The sequence below is a fragment of the Canis lupus genome, chromosome 23, assembly GCF_048164855.1.
Source record: "Canis lupus baileyi chromosome 23, mCanLup2.hap1, whole genome shotgun sequence".
Taxonomy (NCBI): domain Eukaryota; kingdom Metazoa; phylum Chordata; class Mammalia; order Carnivora; family Canidae; genus Canis; species Canis lupus.
In genome coordinates, this window is record NC_132860.1 from 31,045,236 (window position 1) to 31,072,116 (window position 26,881).

At 46.9% G+C, this 26,881-nt stretch overlaps 2 protein-coding genes across 4 annotated transcripts in view; one reads left to right on the top strand and one right to left on the bottom strand.

The window, feature by feature from the left end:
* Positions 1-1,357: 1,357 nt before the first annotated feature.
* The window catches only part of USP35 (ubiquitin specific peptidase 35), a 79,207-nt gene continuing 53,683 nt past the window's right edge, over positions 1,358-26,881 (top strand). The window contains exon 1 of the mRNA XM_072794793.1: positions 1,358-1,540. The gene's annotated coding sequence lies outside the window, so the exon portion shown is untranslated. The remainder of the gene's footprint in view (positions 1,541-26,881) is intronic.
* Positions 10,708-26,810, bottom strand: KCTD21 (potassium channel tetramerization domain containing 21). Of its 3 annotated transcripts, none has more exons than XM_072794807.1 (2): positions 26,729-26,810; positions 10,708-13,808 (listed from the first exon to the last, which is right to left on the bottom strand). In XM_072794807.1, exon 2 carries the CDS (start codon positions 13,776-13,778, stop codon positions 12,996-12,998), a length of 783 nt encoding a protein of 260 aa, XP_072650908.1. In that variant the 5' UTR covers positions 13,779-13,808; positions 26,729-26,810; the 3' UTR covers positions 10,708-12,995. The 3 variants fall into 3 exon arrangements, with proteins under 3 accessions (XP_072650908.1, XP_072650909.1, XP_072650910.1); XM_072794808.1 differs by having other exon boundaries at positions 26,687-26,804; XM_072794809.1 differs by lacking the exon at positions 26,729-26,810 and adding an exon at positions 26,643-26,663.

Below are 26,881 nucleotides of genomic sequence, written 5' to 3' on the forward strand. Positions count from 1 at the left end.
TCACGAAGAGCCCCTTTTGAGAGGACTTGACCCCTTGGGGTCTTGAGGATAGCATGAGGAAACACCATGTATTATAGTGGGCTCATGATACTTAATGACATCATAGGAACAAGCTCTGAGCTCAGTGAGGTATATTTCAATCAAATTGTCTATGTCTCAAATATTTCATTTTCCATTGCAACATGATACAGTCTTCTTCCAGTATCCAACTGCCAATTCTTCATTGCCATGACAACCCACATCCTATGATAGGCATATTGTAAAGAAAATGGAGACCAGAGCTTGCTAATGTTTCCCCTGTCTCAGCCCCTTTGGAGATGATTGTTATTGCATCTTTTTTTTTAAATACTTTATTTATTTATTCATGAGACACATAGAGAGAAGCAGAGACATACGTAATGGGCGAAGCAGACTCCCTGTTAGGAGCCTGATGCAGGACTCGATCCCAGGACCGCAGGATCACGACCTGAGCCAAAGGCAGACAGTCAACCACTGAGCCACCCAGGTGTCCTAATTGTTAATGCATCTTGTTCCATGAGACTTTGGCATCTTATGCCCCTTCCTATGAAGTTTATGAACACTGAAAATTCCCAGCTGGAACCAGGCTGCTTCACACATTGTGGGAAGAGTTGGGAGTCTTCCTCTATCAGATGAACACCATGATTACATAAATCCTGAATATAAGGTGTGGGACAGTTAAGGATCAATCTGAGGTCCCCAGTAGTCTGCCTGTTTAATATGTGGGAAAATGCAGGTAATGGAGGCTTTACCTAATGCCAGATTTGCTAGGAGAACTTGGACTCCTTAGGCAACACATTAGCAGGCCATGTCAAAAAGCTTCCCCAATTTGTACTGAAAACCTCTCAATTGCGATGCCCATATCATAGCAGGTGGCAAGAAACATCTTTGTTCCAGGGAAATTGTCCTTATGAAGCAGAGTATCAATCTATAACCTGGAGAGATGGGTCCAGGGGCCAGACCAAAAGACTGACAGAGCTAAATGGTTTTCTGAACCCAGGCAAGGAAGCTGGGGTTCAGACAAAGCTTTGGCTCCTGGCAGAACAGAACCAACCCAGGGATAGGGGGATCCTGGACATCAGAGCTCCTTGTAGGCTCACTGGACTAGCCTTGGGACAGTGAGACCAATTTCAGCTTGGCTTAGTGTACTGAAATGATCCCTTACCATCTCATTTATGAGTTTCTTTTGTATGAATAAGGTGGGAGTATTTGTTTTCATTAGGTTTGGTTACATGTGAAAAGAAACAATGGGCTGCTAAGGCTGACATTCTTTCATAGAATCGTGGAAGTCATCAGTCCTGGGCGGATACAGTACTCTGTGATGTCAGTGGCCCAGGTTCCTTCTCTATTGTGGCTCTACCACCCTCAGCATATGGCCTTCCTGTCATGGTCCATGATAGCTACTCCTGCCACATGTCTGCTATTCCAACCAGCATACAGAGGGAGAGAAAGAGACAGAGAGGGGCACACTACCTCAACTTAGAGACATGCTTCAGAAGTAGCCCACATCCACATTCTATTGGTAAGATTTTAGTCGTGTGGCCATTTCTAACTGCAAGGGAGGCAGGGAAATATGGTCTTCCTTTTGGGTGGACAAGTCCTGGCTAAAATTCATGAGTTCTTATTACAGAAAGAAGTAAGGAGAAATGGATACTGAGGAGGCAACTCACAGCCTCTACTATAGTCTGTTTATCCACCAAATCCTCAGCATAGCACCTGTAAGTGAAGATCCTTTGTGTTAGTTGAATGATTAACTGACCCCACTATTTCACACACAAGGAAACAAATCCAGGGAGGCCAAGGGACTCCACATCACAAAACAAGTGAGAGAAAGAGCCAAGGCCAGACCCCAGGACTCCTGACTCCCAGCCCTGTTCTAATACACAACTACCTCATCTGTGCTTGGAAAGTTTGGACAAGCCTTTCTGCAGCTTTGAGCCTTTCTTAATTCTCTCTTACATTTCACACCAAAAATGGCCTCTTTGAGAGTGCTGGTGGGAGAGTGAGTTTTGGCAAGTCTTGTCTGGGAGTCATGGGACAACAGGGAAAAATAGACAAACAATCCTGGGTTGTATTTTGCTGACCCAGTCCTCAAAAACAGCAGAACAAAACCCTCAAAACTTGAGCTGGGGCCTCTGGCCAGCAGGGCACCAAATCAACTTGGATGGGATTCACTAAATGGATCTTCCTCCCTTTTCTTAAAATGATGGGGTGTTTAGAGAGGAAATGTTTTCTACTTTGTTTGGATTTTCTTTAAGGCAAAGCAAAAAATATTGAACATTTCACAAGGTTCTAGAGGCTTCCAAACAAACAAGCTCTACCCTGCCCCATCCTGCCCCATCTCCCTGCCAAATTTTAGTCCACTGTGTCCCTGGATGTGAAACCGCCCCCACTCTCTGGTCAGAAAAGGCCAGAGGAAGAGCTGGTCACCATTAATCATGGTTGGAAGAATCAGAGAAATTATTAAGGAAACATTAAAGTTCTTTTACTAACTCTCAACTCCAGTCTTCTGTACAAACACAGTATCATGGCAGTGATGAGCGCACAGGCTTTGAGACAGCAGATCAGGGTAGGAATCCTTGTCCTACCACTTCCAAGCTGTGTGACTTTGAACAAGTTAGTCACCCTCTCTGAGCCTCAGTTTTGTTATCTGTAAAACTAATTGTAGTACCTATTGTATAGGTTGTGAGGAATGAATGAGATAATGCAATTAGGGTGCCCAACATTGTGCCTGATACCTAAGGAATGCTTAATCGATATTAGCTATTATTATTATTATTTGCACATGATGTCCTTTATGGCTAAATGGCCCTTCCTTGGCTTGTCTGCTTATGAAACTTTTACTCGTCCTTCAATACTCATCACAAGGATGTTCTCCTTGGTGAAGCATTTCATCTTGTTTCCTCTCCAGTGTGGTCCCAGGTTCTCTTAGCTCTCTCATCCCTCTCATCTCTGCCTTCTTAAGAAAACAGGAATCTCAGTGGGTAGAAATAATTTGTTTCCCTGCCTGTATTCCCTGATGGGTACTGTCAGCCAGGAAAATAGGCTCATATCTATGCCCCCAGACCCTAGGAAATGGTCTCTACATCCTTAGGTCTCTACATCCTTAGAAACATGAGGAGGCTGGGAACAGGGGAGGCTTATGAGGCTGGGCACTGCACAACTCCCAGGAGCAGTGGTCACATTGAACCCCCTGGAGTTGTGTGATGTGGTGGCTCTGAGTCTCTGTGTCACATAGACTTGGTCTCAAATCTTAGCTCTGCCCCTTTCTGCCTACCGTTCCTTCAGGCCACTTAATCTATTGGGGCCTCAGTGTCTTCACTTGTAAGTGAGTGCTGTGATAATGACCTCTCAGATTGTTGTTAAGATTAAATGAGATCATACAGGTAATACTCCTGTTGGTGCCTGGCCAGTGGTAGTTGGTGCTTGGCACTGGATTTTTAATGACAGGATACATACCAGAGTTGAACATCAGACTATTTGTTATGGTGTAATTCCAAGGCAGTGTGAAGAGACAGAAGAACAGGACTCTAAGAGACAAGAACCCTGGAGACAAGGTGGTGTGTGTGTGTGTGTGTGTGTGTGTGTGTGTGTGTGTTTTCTGTTCTCAGCCCCACTATTGTGGCCCATCTTCTCATCTCTGCCCCAGGCCCATGCCAGTGTTAACCCCATTCAGCTGGAGGAACCCCAGAAAAATGGGTTACCAGGAGCCTATCCAGGCTGGCAGGGCTGAGAAGCAGCCAAAGCCTAGGTAGTGGCACTGCTCTGGGCTGGAGCCATGAGGCCTTCCTCCCCTGGGGTGGAGGTGGTGGTTCAGAGCATGGGTTCAAGGTGCTGGCAAGGGTCATTTTCTTCTGAGGCCTCCCTCTGTGGCTTGCAAATGGCAGACATCTCCTTGTGTCTTCACAGGGTCCTTCCTTCTGTGTCTGTGTCCAAATTTCCTCTTTTTATAAAGACACAAGTCATATTGGATTAGAGTCCACCCTAATGACATCATTTAACTTAATTACCTCTTTAAAGACTCTCCAAATACAGTTACATTCTTAGGTACTGGGCGTTACAATGTCAACATCCCATACCACTCACCTATAAAACGGATATAAAAAATGTTTTTTGAGTTTAAAAAAAAAATAAAACGGATATAGCAATAATTGTTCCTACCTCACAGGGCTCTGGTGAGGATTAAGAATATTCATGATAAGGGCAGCCCGGGTGGCTCAGCGGTTTAGCCCTGCCTTCAGTCCAGGGCCTGATCCTGGAGACCTGGGATTGAGTTCCACGTCAGGCTCCCTGCACGGAGCTTGCTTCTCCCTCTGCCTGTGTCTCTGCCTCTCTCTGTGTGTTTCTCATGAATAAATAAATAAAATATTAAAAAAAAGAATATTCGTGATGATAAAATACTTGGAATGTTGCTGGCTCAATAGTGTCAGCCCTTATTGTTGTCAATCATATTTCTTGGCATTGAATGAGGAGGCCCTATGCTGGGCACTGGGGAGAGAAGGGAGGAGGAGCAGGTCCAGCCCACAGGAAGCTGACCTAGCCCTGCCACTCACCAGTTTTGTGGCCCTGGCCACTTTTGCTATTGGAGGGTGCCAAGGGGCAGAGCCAGAGGAAAGTGAGCCTCCAGGCTCCAGATAGCCCAGGGGAAAGGAACTGCACACAGATCTGCAGTGACACTGGCCTGGGCAGCTCAGCCTGGATCTTTCTTTATCTAAGATAATTTCAAGACACAAATTTATTTTACGTCCCACCACATTAGAGTAAATGCTGCCAATTATAATTGTAAAATACTATCTATGGTCAAGTCTCATCGGGTTTCAGGGTCTCTGGAATTTGAAAAAACATGTCTTAGAAATGATGAAAGAGAGTATGTCCTTTTTCTTTGCTTTTGGCAATGAGGATCTGGCAAAGAGGAGCAGGTAAGGCCACTTGGCCTTCAGCCTCAGATTTTGGCTGTTGTCCAATGTCAGATTTATGCAGGGAAGTAGGTGGTGAGGCATCATCCCAACTGAGGCTCATCCCTTGCAGTACTAGCTAAACCCATGCCTAGGAAACAGGTCTAAAATCCTGCTTATGCCCCACTTGAGCTTTTGGTGGGCCTTGTGGAACAAGCTCATGGCTTTGGAGCCCAACAGATCTGGGTTCTGGTTCCAAGGCTGTTACTCACCAACCAAGAGGTTGAAAGAAGAGTCTGGGGGCACCTGGGTGGCTCAGTGGTTGAGCGTCTGCCTTTGGCTAAGGTTGTGAACCTGGGGTCCTGGGGTCAAGTTCTGCATCAGGCTTCACCCTGGGGAGCCTGGTTCTCCCTGTGCCTATGTTTCTGCCTCTCTCTGTGTGTCTGTCATGAATAAATGAATAAAATTAAAAAAAAAAAAAAAGGAAGAGTCTGGTGTGCAGAGAGAGTTTTGCTAAACATGGCATACACAAGGTATTGTATGGAGAGAGGGCTGGGAACCAGGTTTTCTGCGGCCCTCCCCAGCAATGTAACTGGGACAAATTCCTCCACCACTCTGGGACCTGTTTCCTCACAGGGAAAGCAGTGGCGTTCACTCATTCATTCAACAAACACAAACTGACGTGCTCCCCTTGGGGGCAGTCTGCTGCAAGCTAAGAATATAGGGGTGTGAGAGGTAGTCCCTGCTTTAGGAGAGTTTGTGGAGAGCAAGGAGTATAGAGAGGAAGGAAAGAGGAGGGATCCAGGTACATTCCATGCATTTTTTCCACTAAGCCTTATAATCACTCCATCAGGTAGGTATTATAGATATTTTTATCACCACTTGGTAGATGAAGTCACTTAGACAGAGAGAGGATGGTGCTGGCCAGGGTCACATGTCACAGCCAGGATTTGGACTGGTCTGCTTGACTGAAGGCTCATTCTTTCCTCTTTGCCTTTCATGGCCAGTTATGTTCCTTCTAGAACAACACAGGTTCTATGCCAAAAAATAGACAATGGGTATCATGTTCTGATAGTCCTCTCAGGAAGGGAGGCCTTCTCTCCACTCAGGAGTGATGATGGGCACTCAGCCTGTCTAACCAACTTCTTCTAAGGAGGTGGGGGTTTCAGGGGAATGAGCCACACCCTCACAAAAGCTTTCGGACTTCACTCATGGGAGTGCCAGAAGTGTGACATGTCATTTGAGTGACTTCAATTTGCCTGGTGGTTTTAGCCCTAGCAGCACTTAGTAGAGTCCATTGTTTCACATTGGGAAGTATGAAAATCCCAGGACTGCTCCATCACCCGAGTATCATGTTCACAGGATGAAAGGCTAGGAGAAGATAGGGAGGGCCAGTCCTGTGCCTGAAGCCCCCTTGGCAGCCCCATCAAGGGACTTCTGGTCTCTGCTCATATAGTTTGAGAGCTAGGAGGATCGTTTTTCTATCCAGCTTTGGCTAGAAGAGATCGCTAGCTGGTAGAGCTGAACTTCACCTTCCTGCATTTTGCCAAGAAAGCATTCAGGCCAAGACAGTGACAGGATTTGCCCAATGACACCTGGAACATTGATGGAAAAGCCTGGATCAGAGTCCTGCCACTTGAAAACCCAATTTTGTTCTTGACCTCACAGTTGAGTAGAAATAATCCTGAAGGAGGATTCAGACTGGGTTCTCACCTCCACTTGGCCACTTAACTTGAATTTAATGACAGTTAATTCAATAGCCAAGGGCCTACTATGTGACAGGCATGTACTTACACACAGTGTGGTCACAGGACAGTCATTTCCTCTCTCTGTACTTACGTTTTATCTTTGAAAAAAACCCCTCCTATGCTGCCTCTCAGAATGTGCTGTGAGGATTGAGAAAAAGGAAGCAAAGTGCTTTGTACCCTGTAAAGTGGTGTATACATTGGGGAGTTGTAGCTAAAGCTGGCCATCCCATTTGTGGTCCAGTCTGCCTTAGCACTGCCCACAATATTGGAATTTGTTTACCTCTCTCCCACTGCACTCCCCGAGAGAGGAATGTTTGGGTTCATCTTTGATTTCCCAGAGCCTAGCCCTGGGTTTGGAATGTGGTAGGTGCTTAACAGAGTATATGAATAAACAGAACATGTGATGACCCATGGAGATGCCAACCAGAAGGGCACCGGAAGACCAGAAGAGGAAGGGCTCAGTGGGAGGGTGGCGGAGGGTGAGAACTGGTGTCCACTGTGGATGGGCAGCGTTTGGGTTCACTGCAGAGGAGAGGGCGGGACACTCTAAGCAGTGGGAGTGGCTTGGGCAAAGGTCAGGAGATGGAAATCCATGTGGATTATGCAGGAGGCAATGAGAGAGTGGGCAGGTAAGACAGAAGTAAAATGAGGACAGAAAGTGATGATGATGATAATGGTAATAGTAATAAGTAATGTAGTATGTATAGCATTTACTCTAACTCCAGGCACTATTCAAAAAGCTATAGATATATTCCTCATTAAATCCTTGTAACAGGGGATCCCTGGGTGGCGCAGCGGTTTAGCGCCTGCCTTTGGCCCAGGGCGTGATCCTGGAGACCCGGGATCGAATCCCACGTCGGGCTCCCGGTGCATGGAGCCTGCTTCTCCCTCTGCCTATGTCTCTGCCTCTCTCTCACTCACTGTGTGCCTATCATAAATATAAAATAAAATAAAAAAAAATCCTTGTAACAACCCTATAATGTGGGCATTATTACATTACCTCCACTTTAGAGACAAGAAAATGGAGAGGTTAAGGAACTTGCCCAAGGTTACATAGCTATGAAGTGGCAAAGTCAGGATTTGACTCCAGGCAGTCTGACTGCAGAATCTATGTTCTTAAAGTAGGTTGAAACTGGTCTTAAAGAGCTACGAACTTTGGACTTTTACTTATGCTATAGGAAAATGTTTGAGCTGGACTTTGGAGCAAGAGGGATTTTGAGCCAGAAGAGGACATCATGGGGGTGAGAATGTCTTCTTTTGCAGGTGGCGGAGGTCCTTCAAACATATATTGAGCACCTTATTATGTGTGCTGGGCACTGGTCATACAAGTAGCAAGACAGAGCTCCTGTCCTCACAAGCATGCAATTCTAGTTCTGTGGCAGGCTCCCCGGCTCTCCAGAGCCCATTGCATGCATCTTTTTCCTGATGACCAGTGACATCACTTTGGTAACTTGAAATTGACTACAGTGAGAGTATTTGCACCATGGAAATTGGTCAACGCTATAAATCAGGGCTTTACTCTGAGGGCTGGTTGACACACACTGAGCAGCTCAGCACTCTGAGCAGCTGCAGTATGATGGCAAAAGTCCTCACCAGCTGTAGGGTGGCAAAGGGGGTTGGGACTAACTGCGCAGTGAGCCAAGGAGGCAAGGCTAATGCAGAACACTGAAGGATGAGCAGATATTTGCTATGAAGATGGCAGGAAAGGCCAGCTCAGGCAGAGGTGTGGAACAGCATGGCATATTTAGAGTTCTGTGAAAGGACACTATAGATGTGAAGGAGCTTGGGAACCTATGAGGTACCCAACAAAAGGTGTTTATTACCAATATTGGGCTTATAAAGTGAACTAATTGGGGCTGGGGAGGGAGTACCCATGTCACAACACATTAACCTTTGTCTTTAGCTGGCAGGATCTCTAGAGGATTTCCAATGTGACTCAACTGGGCCTTTACCCAAAACCTCAGTAAAAAGGAACCTAGGCTCTGGGGAGGGACCTGGCATGAGAATGGACTAGAACATTCTAGGGCTGCCAGCTAACTGGGAAATGTTGACAAAGGCTTTGAAATGCCTTGTATATTGGGGTGGGATGGCCAAGGAAGTTGGTAGGAAATAGGACCAGGGTAAGTGAGGGTCAGACAAGCACTTCCTGCCCAGAAATCAAAGCCAAAAGTGGCACCACAGGGCTTGTTTTGTTGTCTTTTGTATTGGATGGGGTTCTGGGTGCTGTGGCTTGCTCAGTGAACCTCTGGCTTCCATAGGCTGACTTCTCTCCTCAGGACCCCCTTGGTCCCATGCCCCAGACAGCGGTGAACCCACGTGGCATCAGACTGACTCCATGGTTCCTTGCTTGGTGCCATGCTATCCTGAAGATTCTAAAGGAGACTAAGGTCACTAGGCTGTCTAGGCAGATGGAGCTGTCATCCAGGAGCCCATAGGACCTGGAAAAAAAGCCCAGCCCTTCCCTTTGATGGGCTGGTTATCAAGGTTATTTTGCTCTGCAAGAGGCTCACAGGGCCTCTTTTCTCTGCCAACACCCCCCCCATCAGCCCTGCACCCTCCACCCCCCATTCCTGCCCAGGCAGACTTAGGGGTCAGTGCAGAAACCACAGAAAAGGGATGGGCTGGTTATCAGATGAGATCGGGCGTGTTCAGGGTGGTATGGCCGTAGACAGATGGGCTGGTTATCTAGATACGTGAGCTGAGAAACTGGTCTCAGGCTGACCTTGGCCCAGCCACAGTCATAGTAGCCTGTTTCAGGAGTAATTTGTAAAACAAACCTCGACGTTTTGGGTGAACCAAGGGGCAGTTAAAAAAGTGCTAGGTTTGAGACCATACATCTGTTTAAGAAGCAGAGTGACTGCATCCGGGCCAGTGAAGCTGTGTTGGGCACTGTGATATATGCAGGCAGGGGTAGGGAGGAGGGCAGGAGTATACCATGGCTCCCTCTGCACAGGGAGCTCTGGCCTGAAGGCAGAACAGAAAGGTTCAAGGCTTGTCCTTCATAAGAGGGCAAAGGGCTTTAGGTGACTCTGAGGTCACAGGAAGGTCACAGGAAGGAGTGCCTGAGGTGGCCTTCAAACATGCAGGGGCCCTATGTGGTGGCTGGCCTCAGGAAGTGGTAACACCAAGGTGCCTTAGGCTTCTGTCCAGCCCCCTTCCTGACCATCCCTCTGCATGCATGGCACCACACCTGGGGCAGGAACAGAGAGTCAACAAACATGTGCCTGGCATTGCCCTTCAGTTGGGACAAAGCTCTTAGCTGTGTGAAAGGCTAAGCTGAGTCTGGTTGAGCTCACTGATCAGCATTAGGTCTTCTTCAGGGCAGGGAAGGGCTCACAAGATGCACACCTCCGCCTCCCAGTGCCTGCTCACTCCAACTCACTCGTCCTCTGGGATGCTGCTCCCTGAACCGCTCCATGCTCTGTTTTGCAAGGCAGATGGCTGCACTCACTGGAGAGGGACGCAGAGTGTGCTCAGTGCACCACCTGTTGCTCCCCTGACGCTGGAGCTGTGAGGGCTCCCCCTTCCTGCCCACCTCCCCGGTCTCTGCTCCTGCTGTGTCCTGTACTAGTGGTACCCTGTTTAGCTATCACAACCCAACCTACCCCTAAAGGCCCAACTTGGCCATCCATCAAGCCCTTGCTAAAAACTGAGTTTGCCTTCTCCAAGCTCCCACAGCACATTTTGTGGTCCTCTGAGCCTTTCAAGATTGAACTTACTGTGGCTGTTTGCATCCTTGGGGCTCACACCCCAAGTGCTCCACATAAGCTTGTTGAACTGTACTCACAGCAGTGCATCACGATTACTTCCTGAAGGAACAAGCATTTATGGGGTTCCTATGCGCCAGGCCTAGCTAGGAATTTTTCACAGCTCATTTAAGTCACATAACACTGGGAGGTGGGGTTGTTACCCCAGGAGGAAACATATCAGAGCGGCCTGGTGACCTATCCCAGGTCACACAGTGAGGAAAGGAGCCAGAATTCAGATTCAGGTCAGCTTGACTCCAAGGCCAGCTTTTTTTTTTACCCTTATAAGCAGACACAAAATAGCAACACCATTTATCATGTATATTGGATTCTCATATACGTTATTTCATTTGATCCTCACAACAGCCCTGTGAGGTAGGTAGGGTTATGTATTATTGTTATGCCCATTTCACAGATGCAGAAATGGAGGTGGCTCAGTGAGGTGAGTGACTTGCACAAAGTCACATAGCACATTAGTGACTTCACAGGTCCTTTACTTTCTCTAACATCAAGCTGTGTGAATTAAGAAGCACCGAAAAGATGGAGAAAGAGACTTTTTATGGAGGAGAAACGGGTAGCAGTGATTTACAAGACTTCTTCCTTCAACTGTTGGGTCACAGCTTCTGTGACCTGTTCTAACCTGTTCTAATCTGGATTCCCCTGAGTGACTTTCTTGAGTATCATTGGCCTGGTGGCCTGGGACAGCTGTCAGAGACTCCTGGGTCCCCCTGTATGAGGAAGAGGCCTTTATTACCTAACAGATGCAGCCTTTGCTCACGGCCTAGCATACCGGCTCCCTATCCCCAGGCTGTAACTACAAGACGCCCCTTCTTCAGCCAGTGGGTGACTATGTCACTAGGCTTCCCTGGTGTTGTCTGAGGGTCTCTGCCCAATGGGGAAAATTGTGGGACTTCCAAGGCCATGCTCCAGGGATGAATCATAATGTGCAGATCTGAGGTCTGCACTGTTCATCACCCCCTGGGAAGTGGTGGCTTGGGGTGTCTTGCCCTAGACCTTCCCTCAAGGAGGAAACAGTGCCACAGTGGAAGGCTGTGTCTTTCAGAGCAGTGTCGTAGGATAGGATACTCTAAGAGTGTCCAGCCCACTCCTGGGCTCCTTGCTGCACCCTCTCCTAGGAGCCCCTGGGCTCCTTCCTCTGGCAACACTTTCTTGAGAGGACAAATCTTCATTCTCCAACAGGAAGTGGTCAAAAGCTATGCGGAGCCATGGCTGGTGAGAAGATGGGTGAAATTGTGGTCACAAACAAAGCAAAGCCATCACAAAATGGGACTGACTTACAATGGATGGTAGGTGTAGGGGGTGTGTGGGTGGAGGATGGGCTGACCTTGGTTCTGAAGACAAATGCTATTGGGAACCTAATTCCAAAGTAGTAATATAGTCAGGATTAAGTGTCTGGCTTCTTAAGGTGACTATTTTGAAAGAGAAAGTATACGTGTGGGTGAGAAGGCAGGTCTAGAACCAAGACTAGAAAATGGGAGTGGAAAGACAGATTTTGGTTCGATGGAAGGAAGAGCTTTTTAACAGCCAGCCCTGGCCAGTCATGGCAGGGACTGCCTTGGGCATGATGAGCTTCCCTTCGCCGGAGGTATGCAAGCAGGGATATATGATCACTTTGAAGGTCCTGGGGCGAGGCACTCAGCCCCACATGGGTTGGGGTGTGCTGGGAGCTGGGGAGGACTAAGTGACCACTGGATTCTTTTCCAACCCTGAGAGTCCATAATATTATTTGTTTAAAATGATCTGTTTCAATGATACTTCAAATTCTTGGGAAAAGGATTACAAAAATCATGTAACAGTCCACATCATGAAATGCCTTTCATTGCACTGGCTCCAGATACTTTAAAATCTTTGTAGGACAACAACTCATCTCTGAAGTGAGAAATCCCCAAATGTCTACTATATTTGACTCAGTCAAGAGGGATATCCCCATCTTCTGAACCCTGGCTGGACGCTCCCTCATCTGGGCCATGCCACAGCTCAAATCTCTCCCCGCCACAGTGTGGGTCGGTCAAGAACGCAGCTCTGAAATCCTTCTGCATTTCTGAGCCAGCCAAATGTGGCTGCTGCTGGGTGAACAAGTCCAAGGTCCTGGCTACATCCTAGGGACAGAGGAGCAGGAGGAGTGGGACTATCTGGTGACTTTACGTCCTGGGGAACTGAAGGGAGCTCCCTGTTTTCACCCCCTCCCTTCCATGAGGGGCTCCTTTCACAGAGGGCTGAGAGAGGCACTGCCTAGTGATACAGAGAGCGCTGGTACCCATGAAGAACCAGCCATTCCTCTGTAGCCAGAAAGCCCTCCTGTGGCCTTTAGGACACATTGGCAGATACTTCATTTGTCATGACAAACTGCCCATCTCTAGCTCAAAGTGGCAAGGAAAAAAGGTGGCTCCGTTGAGAGAACACATGGATTCCTATAGGTAGACTGCACTGTGGGGTGAATCAAGTCCTGCTATGCGATTAATACAGATTAGTAGCGCCCTGCCTCACACCACTGGTGAGACACTCTCCAAGATCTTGGGTGATGTGGAGCTTCTTGGGAGCCCCCCACCAGGGTTGCTGGGGTCCTTTTACCTGTACCGTATTAATCGAATAATCTTATTGTTCATAAAATCCACAGCATGTGGGTGAGAAGAATCAATGCAGAAGCCATCACTCAGAGCAATTTTCAGTACCTCTTCCACGAAGACCTGAAAGCTGTTGATTTGCTTGTTGGCTGGCACCACCCAGAGCCTCTTGAGGTTCTGCTTGGTGTACTCCTCCTCTGGCAGGCCCTCCACATTGGCCACCCAGTCCAGAGTCAGGTGGTTGGGGTCCTGCAGGTGGCTGGTGATGGAGGAGAGATTGCCATTGGAGCAGTAGAAGAGCTTGGAGCCAAGGAGCTTAAGGAAGAGGCAAGAGGTACTGAAGATGTTGGCGTTGAAGACCTCCATGCTGGAGGAGGAGAGGCTATAGATCTGAGGTGCCTCCCGCACAGTGAAGTGGACTGTCTGCACACGCTGGTTCAGGGTGATGTTGAGCATGGCATTCTTCTCGGCCTTGGACAGCTCCACCTCCTTCTCTTGCAGTGCCTCAATCAAGGGCTGCACCTGGTAGAAGTCAGCCTCTCTTCGGAGCAGGCCCATCTCTTGGAAGTCCTCAGGCAGGTCCAAGTGGGAGGTCCGCAGGAAGTTGAGGATGTAGCGGAACACTTTGCCATCGCGGTCAATGAAGCAGTTGCCCTGGCTGTCCCTCTTGGTGGGCATCTTCCCACTGAACATGGCACCCAGCATGGAGTCAGGGAAGCTGGTCAAGGTTGCCAGTGAGGTTGTGTAGAGCTTCCCCCCGACATTCAGTGTGATGGGGTCAGACATGGCAGGAGGCTGGGGTGTTGGAAAGTGGTTCTAGACAGGGAGAAAAGTGAGAAATTACCCAACCATATCTGCTGTCTTAACTCTGTTGGGGTTGGTATAAAAGAATACCATAGACTAGTTGGCTTAAGTATTTATCTCTCACAGTTTTGGAGGCTGGAAAGCTCAAGATTAAGGTGTAGGCAGATTTGGTGTCTGGTAATGACCATCTTCTCTCTGTGTCCTCTTGTAATGGAAGGGGCAATAGAACTCTCTGGAGTTTCTTTTTTTTTTAATTTTTTTTAAACATTTTTATTTATTTATGACAGTCACAGAGAGAGAGGCAGGGACACAGGCAGAGGGAGAAGCAGGCTCCATGCACCGAGAGCCCGACGTGGGATTCGATCCCGGGTCTCCAGGATCGCGCCCCGGGCCAAAGGCAGGCGCCAAACCTCTGTGCCACCCAGGGATCCCTGAGTCTCTTTTATAAAGGCACTAATCCTGTTCATGAGGGTTCAACTCCTATGGCCTAATCACCTCCCAAAGGTTCTAACTCCTTATACCATCACACTGGAGATTAGGATTTCAACACAGAACTTAGGGAGACACAAGCATTCAGTCCATAACATCTATGTATGCATAGTTCTCAACTGCTTATTATAGATCAAGCCTACAGTCCTAGAGCTTGAAATGAATGAATGCTTGATAAACAAATGGATGGTTGATAATAACCACACCATCTAAAGCACATTAGGCTCACTAGGGAGTTTAAAAAAAAAAAAAAAAAGAAAAGAAAAAACAAAGTATGGTTCTTACCCTCCAGAGATCATTGTAAGTGGTCTTTAATACCCCAGAACTGGTGTTTTTTAAAAGCACCCTTGGTGATTCAAAATGTTCAGTTAAGACAGAGAACCACTGTACTAAGGAACAAAAGAAAATGTGCTTGGACTGGATGGATGCTCTGTTACTCGCTCTTACACAATCTGCTTACATACATCTTTTGACATAGATAATACTACCATCCATTCCTATCATGTACATGAAGAACACTGCCAGGATTCATTCCCCATGCTCAGAGAGATGAAGGGCTGGCTGTGCCAGGATTCAAACCCAGGTCCCTTTATATGAGAGACAAAAATATGTACATGCTTACCAGCCAAACACTGGTACATTCTAAGTACCTAGCAAATGCTCTGAGACTTATGTCTCCAAGCCTGGCACCCCTGCTGCTGTACCCATGACGTCTTATTATTTTTCTATCTCAAAGCATTCATAATGACTGGCTATGAGTAGTGCCATTTCCATCTATTTCCCAGGCTTACAATGGGCCACTCAGACCTCTGGGCTCTGATAGCCTTTCTTGGAATCTCATCCTCCTTTAACAACTTGCCCTGCTATGAAGATGCTCTTGGCTCCTGGTGGCCTGCCCTTTCCCATCATGAAGACACCCCAGCCTCCTCTGAAACCTTAAATTTCAGTGCAAACTGAAACTTTACCCGATTCTTAACAAATCCCCCCTTCCCTGCCACCTTGCAGCCTCTAGCGTCTAAGGCTGGCGAGTCTCCTTCAACCTGAAGTCTTGGAGTCTAACTTCTCTTTAAGGTTCTAGAAAGCAGGGGATGTACCCTTGTAGCTTCTCACATGATACTTTCCCAAGATCCCACCTGTGGAACAGATTAGGCAATGCTTCCCTGATGCTGGGCCTGAGGGGCATAGGGTAGAATTAGCTCCAGTTCTGCTCACGAGAAGAGCCCAGCTGGCGAGGACACCAAGACACGAGGTAGTGAGGCTGCAGTGGTGAGGAGGATGGGCCAAGAGCTGTGGGAGTGGGTCAGGAATGAGTCCTGTCATGTTTACTGTTCAGATGGGAAAACAGAAGTCTCAGGCAGGACTTCCCCCAAAGTCATCCAGCAAGTGTGGCGAGCAGGCCAGAGCACTTCTCACCTTCACCACACTTGCCTTCTGAGGCTGGTTATACCAAGGCCCCCTTACTCCAGAGGATGGAGACCCCTGCCAGAGGATGGAGGCCATGCTGGTGGATGGAGCAGCCCCACCCAACTGTCGGGGGCCGGGAGGCAGTCCCCTCATGATTCCTTCCCCATCTCATGGGGCATTTTGATATTGCAGAAAGGCATTAACCATCTGGAGTGCCTGAAGAGAAACAAGCCATGATGAAGTTGCAAAATCGGCAGCAGAAGCCTGGAGCAGATGGGCTGCTAGACAGTGGGGAAGTCCAACAGAAGGGGTGGGCGAGGGGCTGTGCAGAGCCCTGCAGCTGGGGGGAGGTGCTCTGGCTCGGGGCTGGGTCTGGTCAGTTTGGTCACCCAGGAGGTGATGGACCCAGGAGCCAGGGCTGCCCCCTTCCTTATTCCAGGATCTCCCTTCCTTTCTAGATAGTAATTTGCATATTTTAGTTGTCAGTCTCTCTCCTTGACTTAAGGGCCAGGCTCTGCAAAGTGGCTTAGCTCCAATGGAAAGAGCAGACTCAGCCATCCGAGAGGCTGGGCTGTCTTTCCCCGTGGTTCTGTGGGCCAGACCCCATATCTCCACTGAATTTAGTGCTGAAGAGCACAGAGCACTGTGGGTGGGGGAGGCAGTCAGGGCATATCTGGGGGCTCTTGGGTAGATACCCAAACTCCTATTTCTCTGCTTGCAAAGGCAGGAGAGCTGCTTTCCTGCCTCTGCCTCCCAGCCATGTGGCTTCTGTCATCATCTGAGGAGAGGGTGGGGCAGGCAGATGGGGAAGAGACTAGTTAGGTGCCATGTTTTCTGACCACCTTGCCCCCCGCTCTGTGGTATTCTCCCCATGCCCACAAGTCACAAAGCTCAGTCCTTTAACACCCTATTTTCTAGGGGCAGCACCACTGTGTCCACCATCACGGATGCACAGGCCCCGCCCGGTGTAAAAGGCACCATTACACATGAAGACAGGAACTGGCATCTAGGGATCCCTGGGTGGCGCAGCGGTTTGGCGCCTGCCTTTGGCCCAGGGCGCGATCCTGGGGACCCGGGATCGAGTCCCACATCGGGCTCCCTGCATGGAGCCCGCTTCTCCCTCTGCCTGTGTCTCTGCCTCTCTCTCTCTCTCTCTGTGACTATCATGAATAAATAAATAAAATCTTTAAAAAAAAAAAAAAAAAAGGAACTGGCATCTCCGGGGTGTTGGGGGGGCTTGTGGTCAGGTGGGGATGAACCATCCTCACTGAGCTACAGCCCCTGGGGTGCACTCAGCTGTCTGCTGGACATCTCCAACTGGATGTTCCATGGCTACCAGAAGGCCTAATACAGAATTTCTCTTCCCCTGAAAGTGCAGTGAATTCTTCCCAGCCACGCAACTGCCTGAGCCTAGTACCTGGGCTTCCTGGCCCTTTGCACAGTCCCCCTGGCAGTGCCCACCAATCCATCATGTTATGATCATGGTCTTCCTCCCTGGCTTTATCAAGATGCAGCTCACTGGAAATCCACATGCAAAAAAAAGAACCTCAACCCATATCTTGGACCATGTAGGAAAAATTAACTCCAAACAGATCATAGACCTAAACGTAAAATCTTTTGAAAACTATAAAACTTCCAGGAGAAAACCTTTATGACTTTGGGTTAGGCCAAGATTTCTTGGCTGGGACCCAAAAGGCACAAATCATAAAAACAAAATGAAACAAAATCGACAAACTAGACTTTATCCAAAGGAAAAAATTCTCTTCAAAAGATACTGTTAAGAAAATGAAAATAAGACAAACTGTTAGAAAATATTTGCAAAACATAGATCTGATAAAGGATTGTTAACCAGAATATATAAAGAACTCTTAAAACTCAGAAGAAAACAGACAACCTAATGAAAAACCAGGCAGACAATCTAAACAAATACTTCACCAAAGAAGGCATATAGACAAATAAACACGAGAAAATGCTCAAGAGCAGTAGTCATGAGGGACACGAAAATTAAAACTACAATTAGAGACCATTAGATGCCTATTAAAATGGCTCCAATAAAAAAATCCGATAGCACCAAATGCTGCTGACTACACAGAACAGTGGAAACTCTCATGCATTGCTGGTGAGAATGCAAAGTGGTACAATCACTGTGGAAAGCAGTTTGGCATATGGTTTCCACATGACCCAGCAATCCTACTCCTAGTTATGTACCCATAGAAATGAAGACATACATCCATGCAAAAACGTGTACCTGAGTATTTATAGCAGCCTTATTCATAATTGCCCAAACCTGGAAACAACTGAAATGTAAATGGTAAACAAACTGTGGTACAACCATACAAGGGAATGACTCAGGAATACTAAGAGAGGAGCTACTGACTTATACCACAACAGAAGAATTTCAAAAGCATTATGTGAAGTAAAAGAAAGCTGGCCTCAAAAGGTTACATGGCAGGTGATCCTATTTTTTTTTTTAAAGATTTTATTTATGGGACGCCTGGGTGGCCCAGTGGTTGAGCGTCTGCCTTCGGCTCAGGGTGTGATCCCAGGGTTCCAGGATCGAGTCCCCCACATCAGGCTCCTCACAGGGAGCCTGCTTCTCCCCCTGCTATGTCTCTACCTCTCTCTCTGTGTGTCTCATGAATAAATAAATAAAATCCTTTTTTTAAGATGAAAGAGAGAGAGAGAGAGAGGGGCAAAGACATAGGCAGAGGGAGAAGCAGGCTCCCCATGAGGATCCCGATGTAGGACTCGATCCTGGGACCATGGGATCATGCCCTGAGCCAAAGGCAGATGCTCAACTGCTGAGCCACCCAGGCATCCCGGCAGGTGATCCTATTTATAGAACATTTTGAAAAAGGCAAAATTGTAGAGACAGAAATAAGATATGTGATTGCTCAGGCCTGGACTGGGGAAGAGATTGAGTACAAAGAGGCAAGAGGGAATATTTTGGAGTGATAGATATAGTCTATCTCTCAATGTGGTGGTAGTCAAATGACTGTTATAAAGGTTACACAATTTATGTAATTGTATACCTCAAAAGGGTAAATTTTACTATGTGTAAATGACTTCATAAACTGGAAAATGAATCAAGATTGTGATCATGTCATGAAAGCAATACAATGGGTTGTAACTGGCTACATATATTATTGGGAAATTTTTGTTTCAGTTTGTATATGAACTGGATTGTGATATAAAATATATCTTCATACTGGGGGGTTGTGATAAAATGTATTTTTGAAAACCACTGCCTAAGTTGTGATCTCCTTGAGAGCAACGACACATCTCATGTCCCTGCATGGGCACTGCCTAGCACATAGCGGATGCTGGTGACATGGGGATGGGAGGAGGGCAGCATGGAGAGACTGAGACAGAGAAGGAATGAATGTTTACTGAGCATTTTACTACTTCCAAGGCCTTCACAGTCACCAGCTTTTTAAATTCTTATAGCAACCCTAAAAGTAAGCATTATTCTCCATTTGGCAGATAGGAAAATGGGACTCAGAGAGACTAATGATTTACTCAGGACACACAGCCAGCTAGCAGAGAGCCCATCCTCAGCCCTCTCAGGCTGCGAAGAGTTGTAATAGTGACAAAAAGCTGTAATAGCTTCAAACAAATTTAAGAATCTCCAAAGGATCCTTTAAAAATACTGTCCTGCTTGGCAAGATAGCTACCATTTACTGAGTGCTCACCTGTTCTCACTACCTGAGGAGCTTCATGTAACACTTAGTGGCATTTTATTTGTAACAAAAACATAGAGAAAAATATGATAGCATTGTGTTAAATGCTGTACATGCATTTTCTCATTCAATGTCTTTATAAGGACCCTGTGAGATATGAGGAAGCTGAGGCTCAGAAAGTTGAAGAGTCAGTGGAGGAGCTGGGATCTGAATCTAGTTCTGTGTGGGTCCAACACCTTTGATCATTCATCCTTCCTGCCACAGGGTCTCAACGTGAGTGAGAGATGCACACTCCCTTATTCTCTGTCTAGACCAGATGGGTAGGGTCCTTGGGTGGCTAGTCCACTGGCAGCCTGGGCTCTGCCCCTCCCATCAAAGAACGTGGGGACAGGACCTGGAGATGGCCCAGAATGCCTCTATGGCTGACACAGGGCAAGTCCACTGAGAGGCCCAAGCCCTTCTATTTCAACAGCAGCTGATGATGTCTAATGACAAAGCAGTGGAAAAGCCAGGTTTTTCAAAGCCAGAGTAGAAAAGATGGATGAAAAGGGAGCCTGGGTGGCTCAGTCGGTTAAACGTCAACCTTCAGCTCAGGTCATGGTCTCAGGGTCCTGTGATTGAGCCCTGCAGTGAGCTCGTTCAGCAGGGACTCCGCTTCTCCCTCTACCTCTGCCCCTACCCCCTGCCTGGTGCTCTCTCTCTCAAATAAATAAATAAAATCTGAAAAAAAAAAAAAAAGATGGATGAGAATGCAAACTGAATCAGGAAACAGATAAAAGAAATCCCACCACTGCTTCTGAATGAGTAATTTTTTCTGAAGCAGGAGACTTTCTAAGTCTGCCTCACAACTTGAAAAGAACCAAGAAAAAAGCTCAGCCCTATTTCCCTCTTGGAGAAAAAGACTGGTGTCAAACCAGGAAATTATGCCCTGCGGATCCTCAGGCCATCTGACTGGGTTAGGAAGGCCAGGGGACCTGGGGACTTGGGAGTTGCTGCTGGAATTCTGTCCTCCCTGAAATGGGTCTGTGACCCAAATGAGAGGGAATCTTAAGGCCCCTCTGGGTGCCATGTGAAGGGCAATTCTAGTCTGGGGCCTGAAAATCACCCGGTTGCAACGTCTACTTTCTGTGCCACAGAAAACAGAATTCTTTGAGAGCAGATGTCCTGTAAGGAAGGGCAGCCAAGCCATTGCTCAAGAGTCCTACTTTAAAACTCTGTCCTGGAACCCACCTGTTCCTGCAATGCTCATGAAGGATACAGTTAATACTTGTTAAGTACCGGCTGTGTACCATACCTGCACTAGTTGTGTTACACGTGTTAGCTCATTCAATGCTCCTTCAAGGAAAAGTATTATCTCCATTTTACAAATGAGAACCTCAGGCTCTAAGAGGTAGGAATCTGCCCCAAACAGTGGTAGTCCCAGAAATCAAGTCTAGGCCCGTCTAACTGCAAAGTCTGTGCTGTGAGCAATGGCTGTTGGAGAGATCTGGCACTCGTGCCCCTCCTACCTCTTACCAGGTGCTCTTATACTTGCCATCTCAATTTGATTCTGACCTACATAAAGACCAGGGCATAGGGATCCCTGGGTGGCACAGCGGTTTGGCGCCTGCCTTTGGCCCAGGGCGTGATCCTGGAGACCCGGGATCGAATCCCACATCAGGCTCCCGGTGCATGGAGTCTGCTTCTCCCTCTGCCTATGTCTCTGCCTCTCTCTCTCTCTCTCTCTGTGACTATCATAAATAAAATAAAAAAATTAAAAAAAAAAAAAAAAAAGACCAGGGCATAGAGAATCAAAATTTCCTGAGAACTGAGGACATGCCCTGAGCTATGTGAGGCATTTTCTTATAGATTGTTTCATTAAAATACCACACTGATGCTGTGAGATAGGTATAAGTATCATCCTAATTTTTAGGGTTATAAAATTGAAGCACAGAGTAGCGAGGACAGCTGCTTAAGATCACACAGTTAGAGGCAGCAGACTAGAATTCCAAATGAGGTCTTTCTCCAAAGCTTGTGCCCCCTCCAGTAATATAAGCCATTATATTTTATTAAGGAGCATAAATAGGATTTGAATAGAGACTTATAATACTTCTGAGAAAGATGAAATATCTTAAAGTTCTTCTAAAATCAACTACAGTTGTTACGCTATCCTTGTCCAAATCCCAATAGTATTTTTTCAAAGGATTAAAAAAAAGATTAAAAGTTTACTTTGGAGAAATTGATGAGTGATAACCTGAAAATATCTGAAGAAAAATAATTACCTTAGATGCTAGTTAAGATAACTAGTAACTACTAGTAATGTATTAAATAGCACTATAATGCAATGACATTTCAAACTATAGTATTAAAACAAAAAAGAGAAGGAATTTTGTAATATGTCTGTTGAAAAGACTGGTTGGTAATTAAAATATATATATATTCTTACAACAACTCTGGGATCCTGGTAGGACAGATTACATTATTCTTATTTCACCAATGCAGAGCGAATAAATCCCTGGTCCAGGGCTTCATCTGCATTCTTGATTTCTGAGTCATGACCTGGAGGAGGTTCTGGGCTTGGGCATTCCTCAGAGAACCAGTCCTTTGGAGGCAGCCTGGTGTCCTCTAGTCTAGGTTTTGAGCAAAAGACTGAAGCCAGCCACAGAGGTTTTAGATAATAGTCTGTCCACTCATGAAGTCCTGCAATAGGCATGGGCTTTCTATGCAATTTCCTACATTACTGTCACCGCTGAGCTTCCATAATGAAACTACTTGCTATGCAACCTATTCTTTCTACACAGTAAGGACCAGTTGCAACAATAGTAAATCTACTGATAATTATTCATCTGCCTGCCCATTCATCCATTTATTCATTTCTTAGCTCTGCTCAAACAGCCTAGAAATGATATTCCAGTAACAATGAGCACACCTGGCCCCAGTCCTTGGTTTCTAAATGTTATCTCCTACAAAAAGAAACCAGGGTTTCCTGGGGAAATTGATGATTACAGGACTTTGACAGAAAAAAATGCAAGGTGAGCCTGGAACATCTCTTGCCAGATAGCAAAGAAACAATCAAAGATTAATGAGATCCTGTCCAAAGAACAGAGGAGATCTTAAAAGTTCTTATCAAAGAAAAAAATATTTTTATAACTCTGCATTGTGATGGATGGTAACTAAACTTATCATGGTAATCATTTCACAATATATACATATATCAAATCATTACATGTGATTTATATCTCAATGATACCAAAACACAACAGAGGAGCTGGCCTGAAGGACTCTCCTTGGCCAAATTTGGAATAATTTGAGTACCAAAAAAGATTAATGATGATAATGGGCTATATATATATCACACATTGAATTAAAAAAAAATCATGAGGGACGTCCAGGTGATGGCTCAGGGGTTTAGCGTGTGCCTTCGGCTCAGGGCGTGATCCCGGGGTCCTGGGATCGAGTCCCATATTTGGGCTCCCTGCCCTCTGCCTATGTCTCTGCCTCTCTCTCTCTCTCTCTGTGTCTCTCTTGAGTGAATAAAATCTTTAAAACAAAACAAAAAAACACCCCAAAACTATGAGTCTATGTTACTCCAAAAAGGAAAAAAAAAAAAAAAAGAGATGGGAAGAAGAGACAAAGACACACAGAGGAAAAAATGATTCTATAACAAAGAATACCAGCCAATAAATACAGAAAGAATGGCATATTAGAAAAATCACCATTTTGAAACCCTCAATGTTGCAATTTGGGCAAGGATCACCAACGGATGTAGTGAGAAGAACAGGGAGCACACAATTTGGACAGTCTCAAAGAACCACTGCAAAGACTAATTACAAAGGGAAAAATTACAAAAATGGAGAGATCAGGCAATCACGGCCTTAACCAACAATCGAATTTAGCACTCAGGGATGGTAGGACCCTGGTATCACACACTTCCCGATGTGATGCAGTAAGGACACAGCATCATCAGAAAGAAAAAAGAACCCTGACTAATCACTGATAAAAGAATCAAACACAAATTCACACAGGTCGAGGAGGCTTATCTAGATGAAATGAGATGATTAAAGAGATAAGACTATCATGCATGAATCTTGATGACATCTGATAAAAAAATAACCTACAGGGTAACTGGGTGACGGGCACTGAGGGGGGCACTTGATGGAATGAGCACTGGGTGTTATGCTATATGTTGGCAAATTGAACTCCAATAATAAAAAAAAATAACCTACAGAAGATATTTTTTGGCAGTTGGAGAAATTTGAGCATCCACTGTTTATTAGACTTCTTTCAAATTTTCTTAGGTATGAGAATGGTATTATGGTCATGTTGGAGAATTTTGTAATTAGGAGATACATGCTGAAGAATTTAGGGGACAGGTGTCAAGACATCTGTAACTTTTACATAGTTCAGCAAAAAGGCGTGTCTGTGTGGTGAAAGGAAAATCAGCAAAGGGTGACATTGGTGCAGCTAGGTGAAAGGCCATTCTTTGAACTTTTCTGTAGCCTTGAAAGTTCTAAAAATATTTTTATTTTGAAAGGGGGAAGAAAAGAATGCTTCCCTCTTAGGGACTCCAGATGTAAAATTCCAGTCAGAGTGCCCGACCACAATAAACAGCCAGGTTCAGTACACAGGCTTGTTATTACTACTCCCAAGAAGCATTACAATCTAGTCTTTTCCTCTCCATGTGCTGCTGGTTTTTTAAAATTTTATTTATTTTTAATTTTACTTATTTATTCATGAAAGACACAGAGAGGCAGAGGGAGAAGCAGGCTCTCTGCAAGGAGCCCGATGTGGGACTCAATCCTGGATCCGAGGATCATGCCCTGAGCTAAAGGCAGACGCTCAACCGAGCCACCCAGGCGTCCCATTGCTGCTGTTTCTTGGAGGATGAGGTAGCCAACCAGGGTGAAGCTAAAAGAGCTCACAGTTGGTGGAGGAGACAGAATTTAAAACTGACCGGTCTCTTTCCATAGAACCACCACTCAGAGAAACCATAATGCGAGGACGGCCTGTCACTGTGTTAGGATCCAGGCTGGGAACAGATGGTTGTTGACTTGCTTCCCCTGCCTCCTCCAGAACCCAGAGGTTCTGCTGCCACAAGAAAGAAACTCTTGTTATAGCTCACTGAGAAATGTTCACAAAGAGGGGCCCATCCTGGGCCTCAGAAATGTTGTGGATAGGCAAAAAGAACTGGAGGGGCTTTGACATCACCTGGGCCTGTGTGCGAATCAGGCTAGCTGTGTGGGCCTGGGTCGATTGCTGGATAGATGGTGACTGTAACTACAGCAATAATGACAATGGCTGACATTTATTGAGCAATTTTTCCTATGCTAGGCACTTTATGTCTGCTGATTTCATAGATGAAGTAGATACTATTATCATCCCTCCCATAGAGACCAACCATGCCAGGCCCTCTACTTTCTCTGCAATTTGGTATCTGGCGTCCCTTCTGCCTGCGATTTGAAGGAAAATCCCATTCATCTGCCAGGCCCTTCAGCAGGGATTCCTTCCTTCCTTCTCTACACCGCCAGAGCATTTTATCTTCACCCCTTACAGAAGCTGCTTTACCTGAGTAGCTGGGTGCCTGGCTAGCCTGCTGAGGCTGGGATCTTGCCCCTCTCAATTCCCCGAAGCAGGCAGACTATCAGAAGGGGAAATTTCTTCCCCTGCTTAGTCAGATTCATTTTCCTCACCCCAGACTGAGATCTACCAATAGGGAAGTTTATTACCATTTCCTGAATTTTAAAACATTTTTTATTTTAAAACACTTCCTTGAAGTTTCCGCTTGGAATCTAAGGAAGGCCCAGGTGACCACCTGGAAGTAAATGTAGGAATTACTACCGTGCAGGAGAGAGATTGACCGTGGCTGGGTAAATTTCAAGGGTGACAATACTCAGAGTGAGTAAAGTGTCTCTCAGTAAACCAGATCAGACTCCCTCCACCCACCCACCCACCCCCTTACTCAGTCCACCACAATAAAAGACTGGCTCACAGCCCTAAGGTCCATATGGGAGCACTGCCCTTCACCTACCTCCCCTTCCTAGCCTCCCCACGCTCAACAGCTGTATCTTCAGCCCTGTTCTGTCCAGTTCATATCTCTAAGAAGCCCACAGGGCTGCTCCATTACCCCACAACCCACACTGTAGTGGGAAACAGTGCTGTCTACACTCAGGTAACACACACAGAACCTGCAGTGAGTTGCCTAGCAGGGCACAGCATAGGGAAAGGTGAGCTGGAGGCGGGAGGCCACCTGACCTGGCAACCCAACTTCCCCATTTGCATTCTCTTTAGTGGCAGAGATGCCCAACAACCAACACCATCCCCCCATCCTCTTCCAGAATTTTCCTTCATCCTCTCTGCTTACTCTTAAGCTTCATCTTGTGGTTTTCCTCAGGCACAAGCACTCCATTTCAATCACTCTCTTCCTTAGGGTCTTCCTGCACCTGACAACCATTATAATTTATACAATTCAAATGCAGCTTCTCATTTCATCTTCACAACATCCGTAGGAGGGTTGCCTTACAGGTTGGCATTCAGAAGGGTGGAAGCTGGTCCTGTCACGCAACCTGCATAGGGCGGGTCATCTAAACTTTTGTTTCTTCCCTGCCATCCACTCCAGATTAAACCTCTGCCTCCTTGGACTGCAGGAAATAAAGCAGGGTTCTTTGGAGTAAGGAGTCCTAGGTGGCTTTGGCCAACTTCATTTCTCTTTACTCCTGTAAACAGATAATGGTGATGCCTCTCCAGTGTATGCGAGTTGAATGAGATCATGTGTGTGACGCACTGGGTTCAAGAAATGGGCTCTTTATTTCTATCACAAGGGAAGGAAGGTGTTCTGTGCACTCGCGGGTGTTTGCCCACTCGGGGTCTCCCGTACCCAAACCAAGTCAGCGCGCGGCCGACCCTGGGCTTTCCATGGCCGGGAAGGATCTTTCCATCTTTGTGTCTCCGCCCCTCCTCCAGTGCTTTTTGGCCCATTCCAACCAGTCTAACCTCGGCTTGGCTTATCGGCTTTCTCAGCACTGACTCCGAGCCCTGGGCAACCGCTTCTCCGACCTCACCCGAGTTCTCCTCCACACCTAGAGACTCCGCCCAGCCTTGCCCCCCCCACCCCCACCAGACTCCTCCCACAGTCTCGACCCTCTTTATCCGGGCTTTTCCAACCTTCCCCATCATCCAGACTCCTTCCACCAGCTCCGCCCCCTCTCCCCAATTATCGCCCCCTCCCCCGCAGCCTCTGGCGATGCCATCCCCATTGCACAGATGAGAATGGCGAGGCTAAGGTAGGAAAGATGACCTCTCATAGTAGGGCAGGTGCCAGGTGGGCCCACGTCCCCTCACCGGCTGTCTCTGCGCCCGCGTCCCCGGCCGCGCCGCACCCACCTCCTGCCCTCGCTCTGCAGCCTCCCCTCCACGGGCGGCCAGCGCAGCTTTGCAAGGGGGGGGGGGGGGGGCGGGGGAGGAGGGCCGGAGCCCAGCCCCAGCCCAGGGGCGTGGCGGCGCGGGAGCCGCGCGCAGTACTCCGGGACTTGTAGT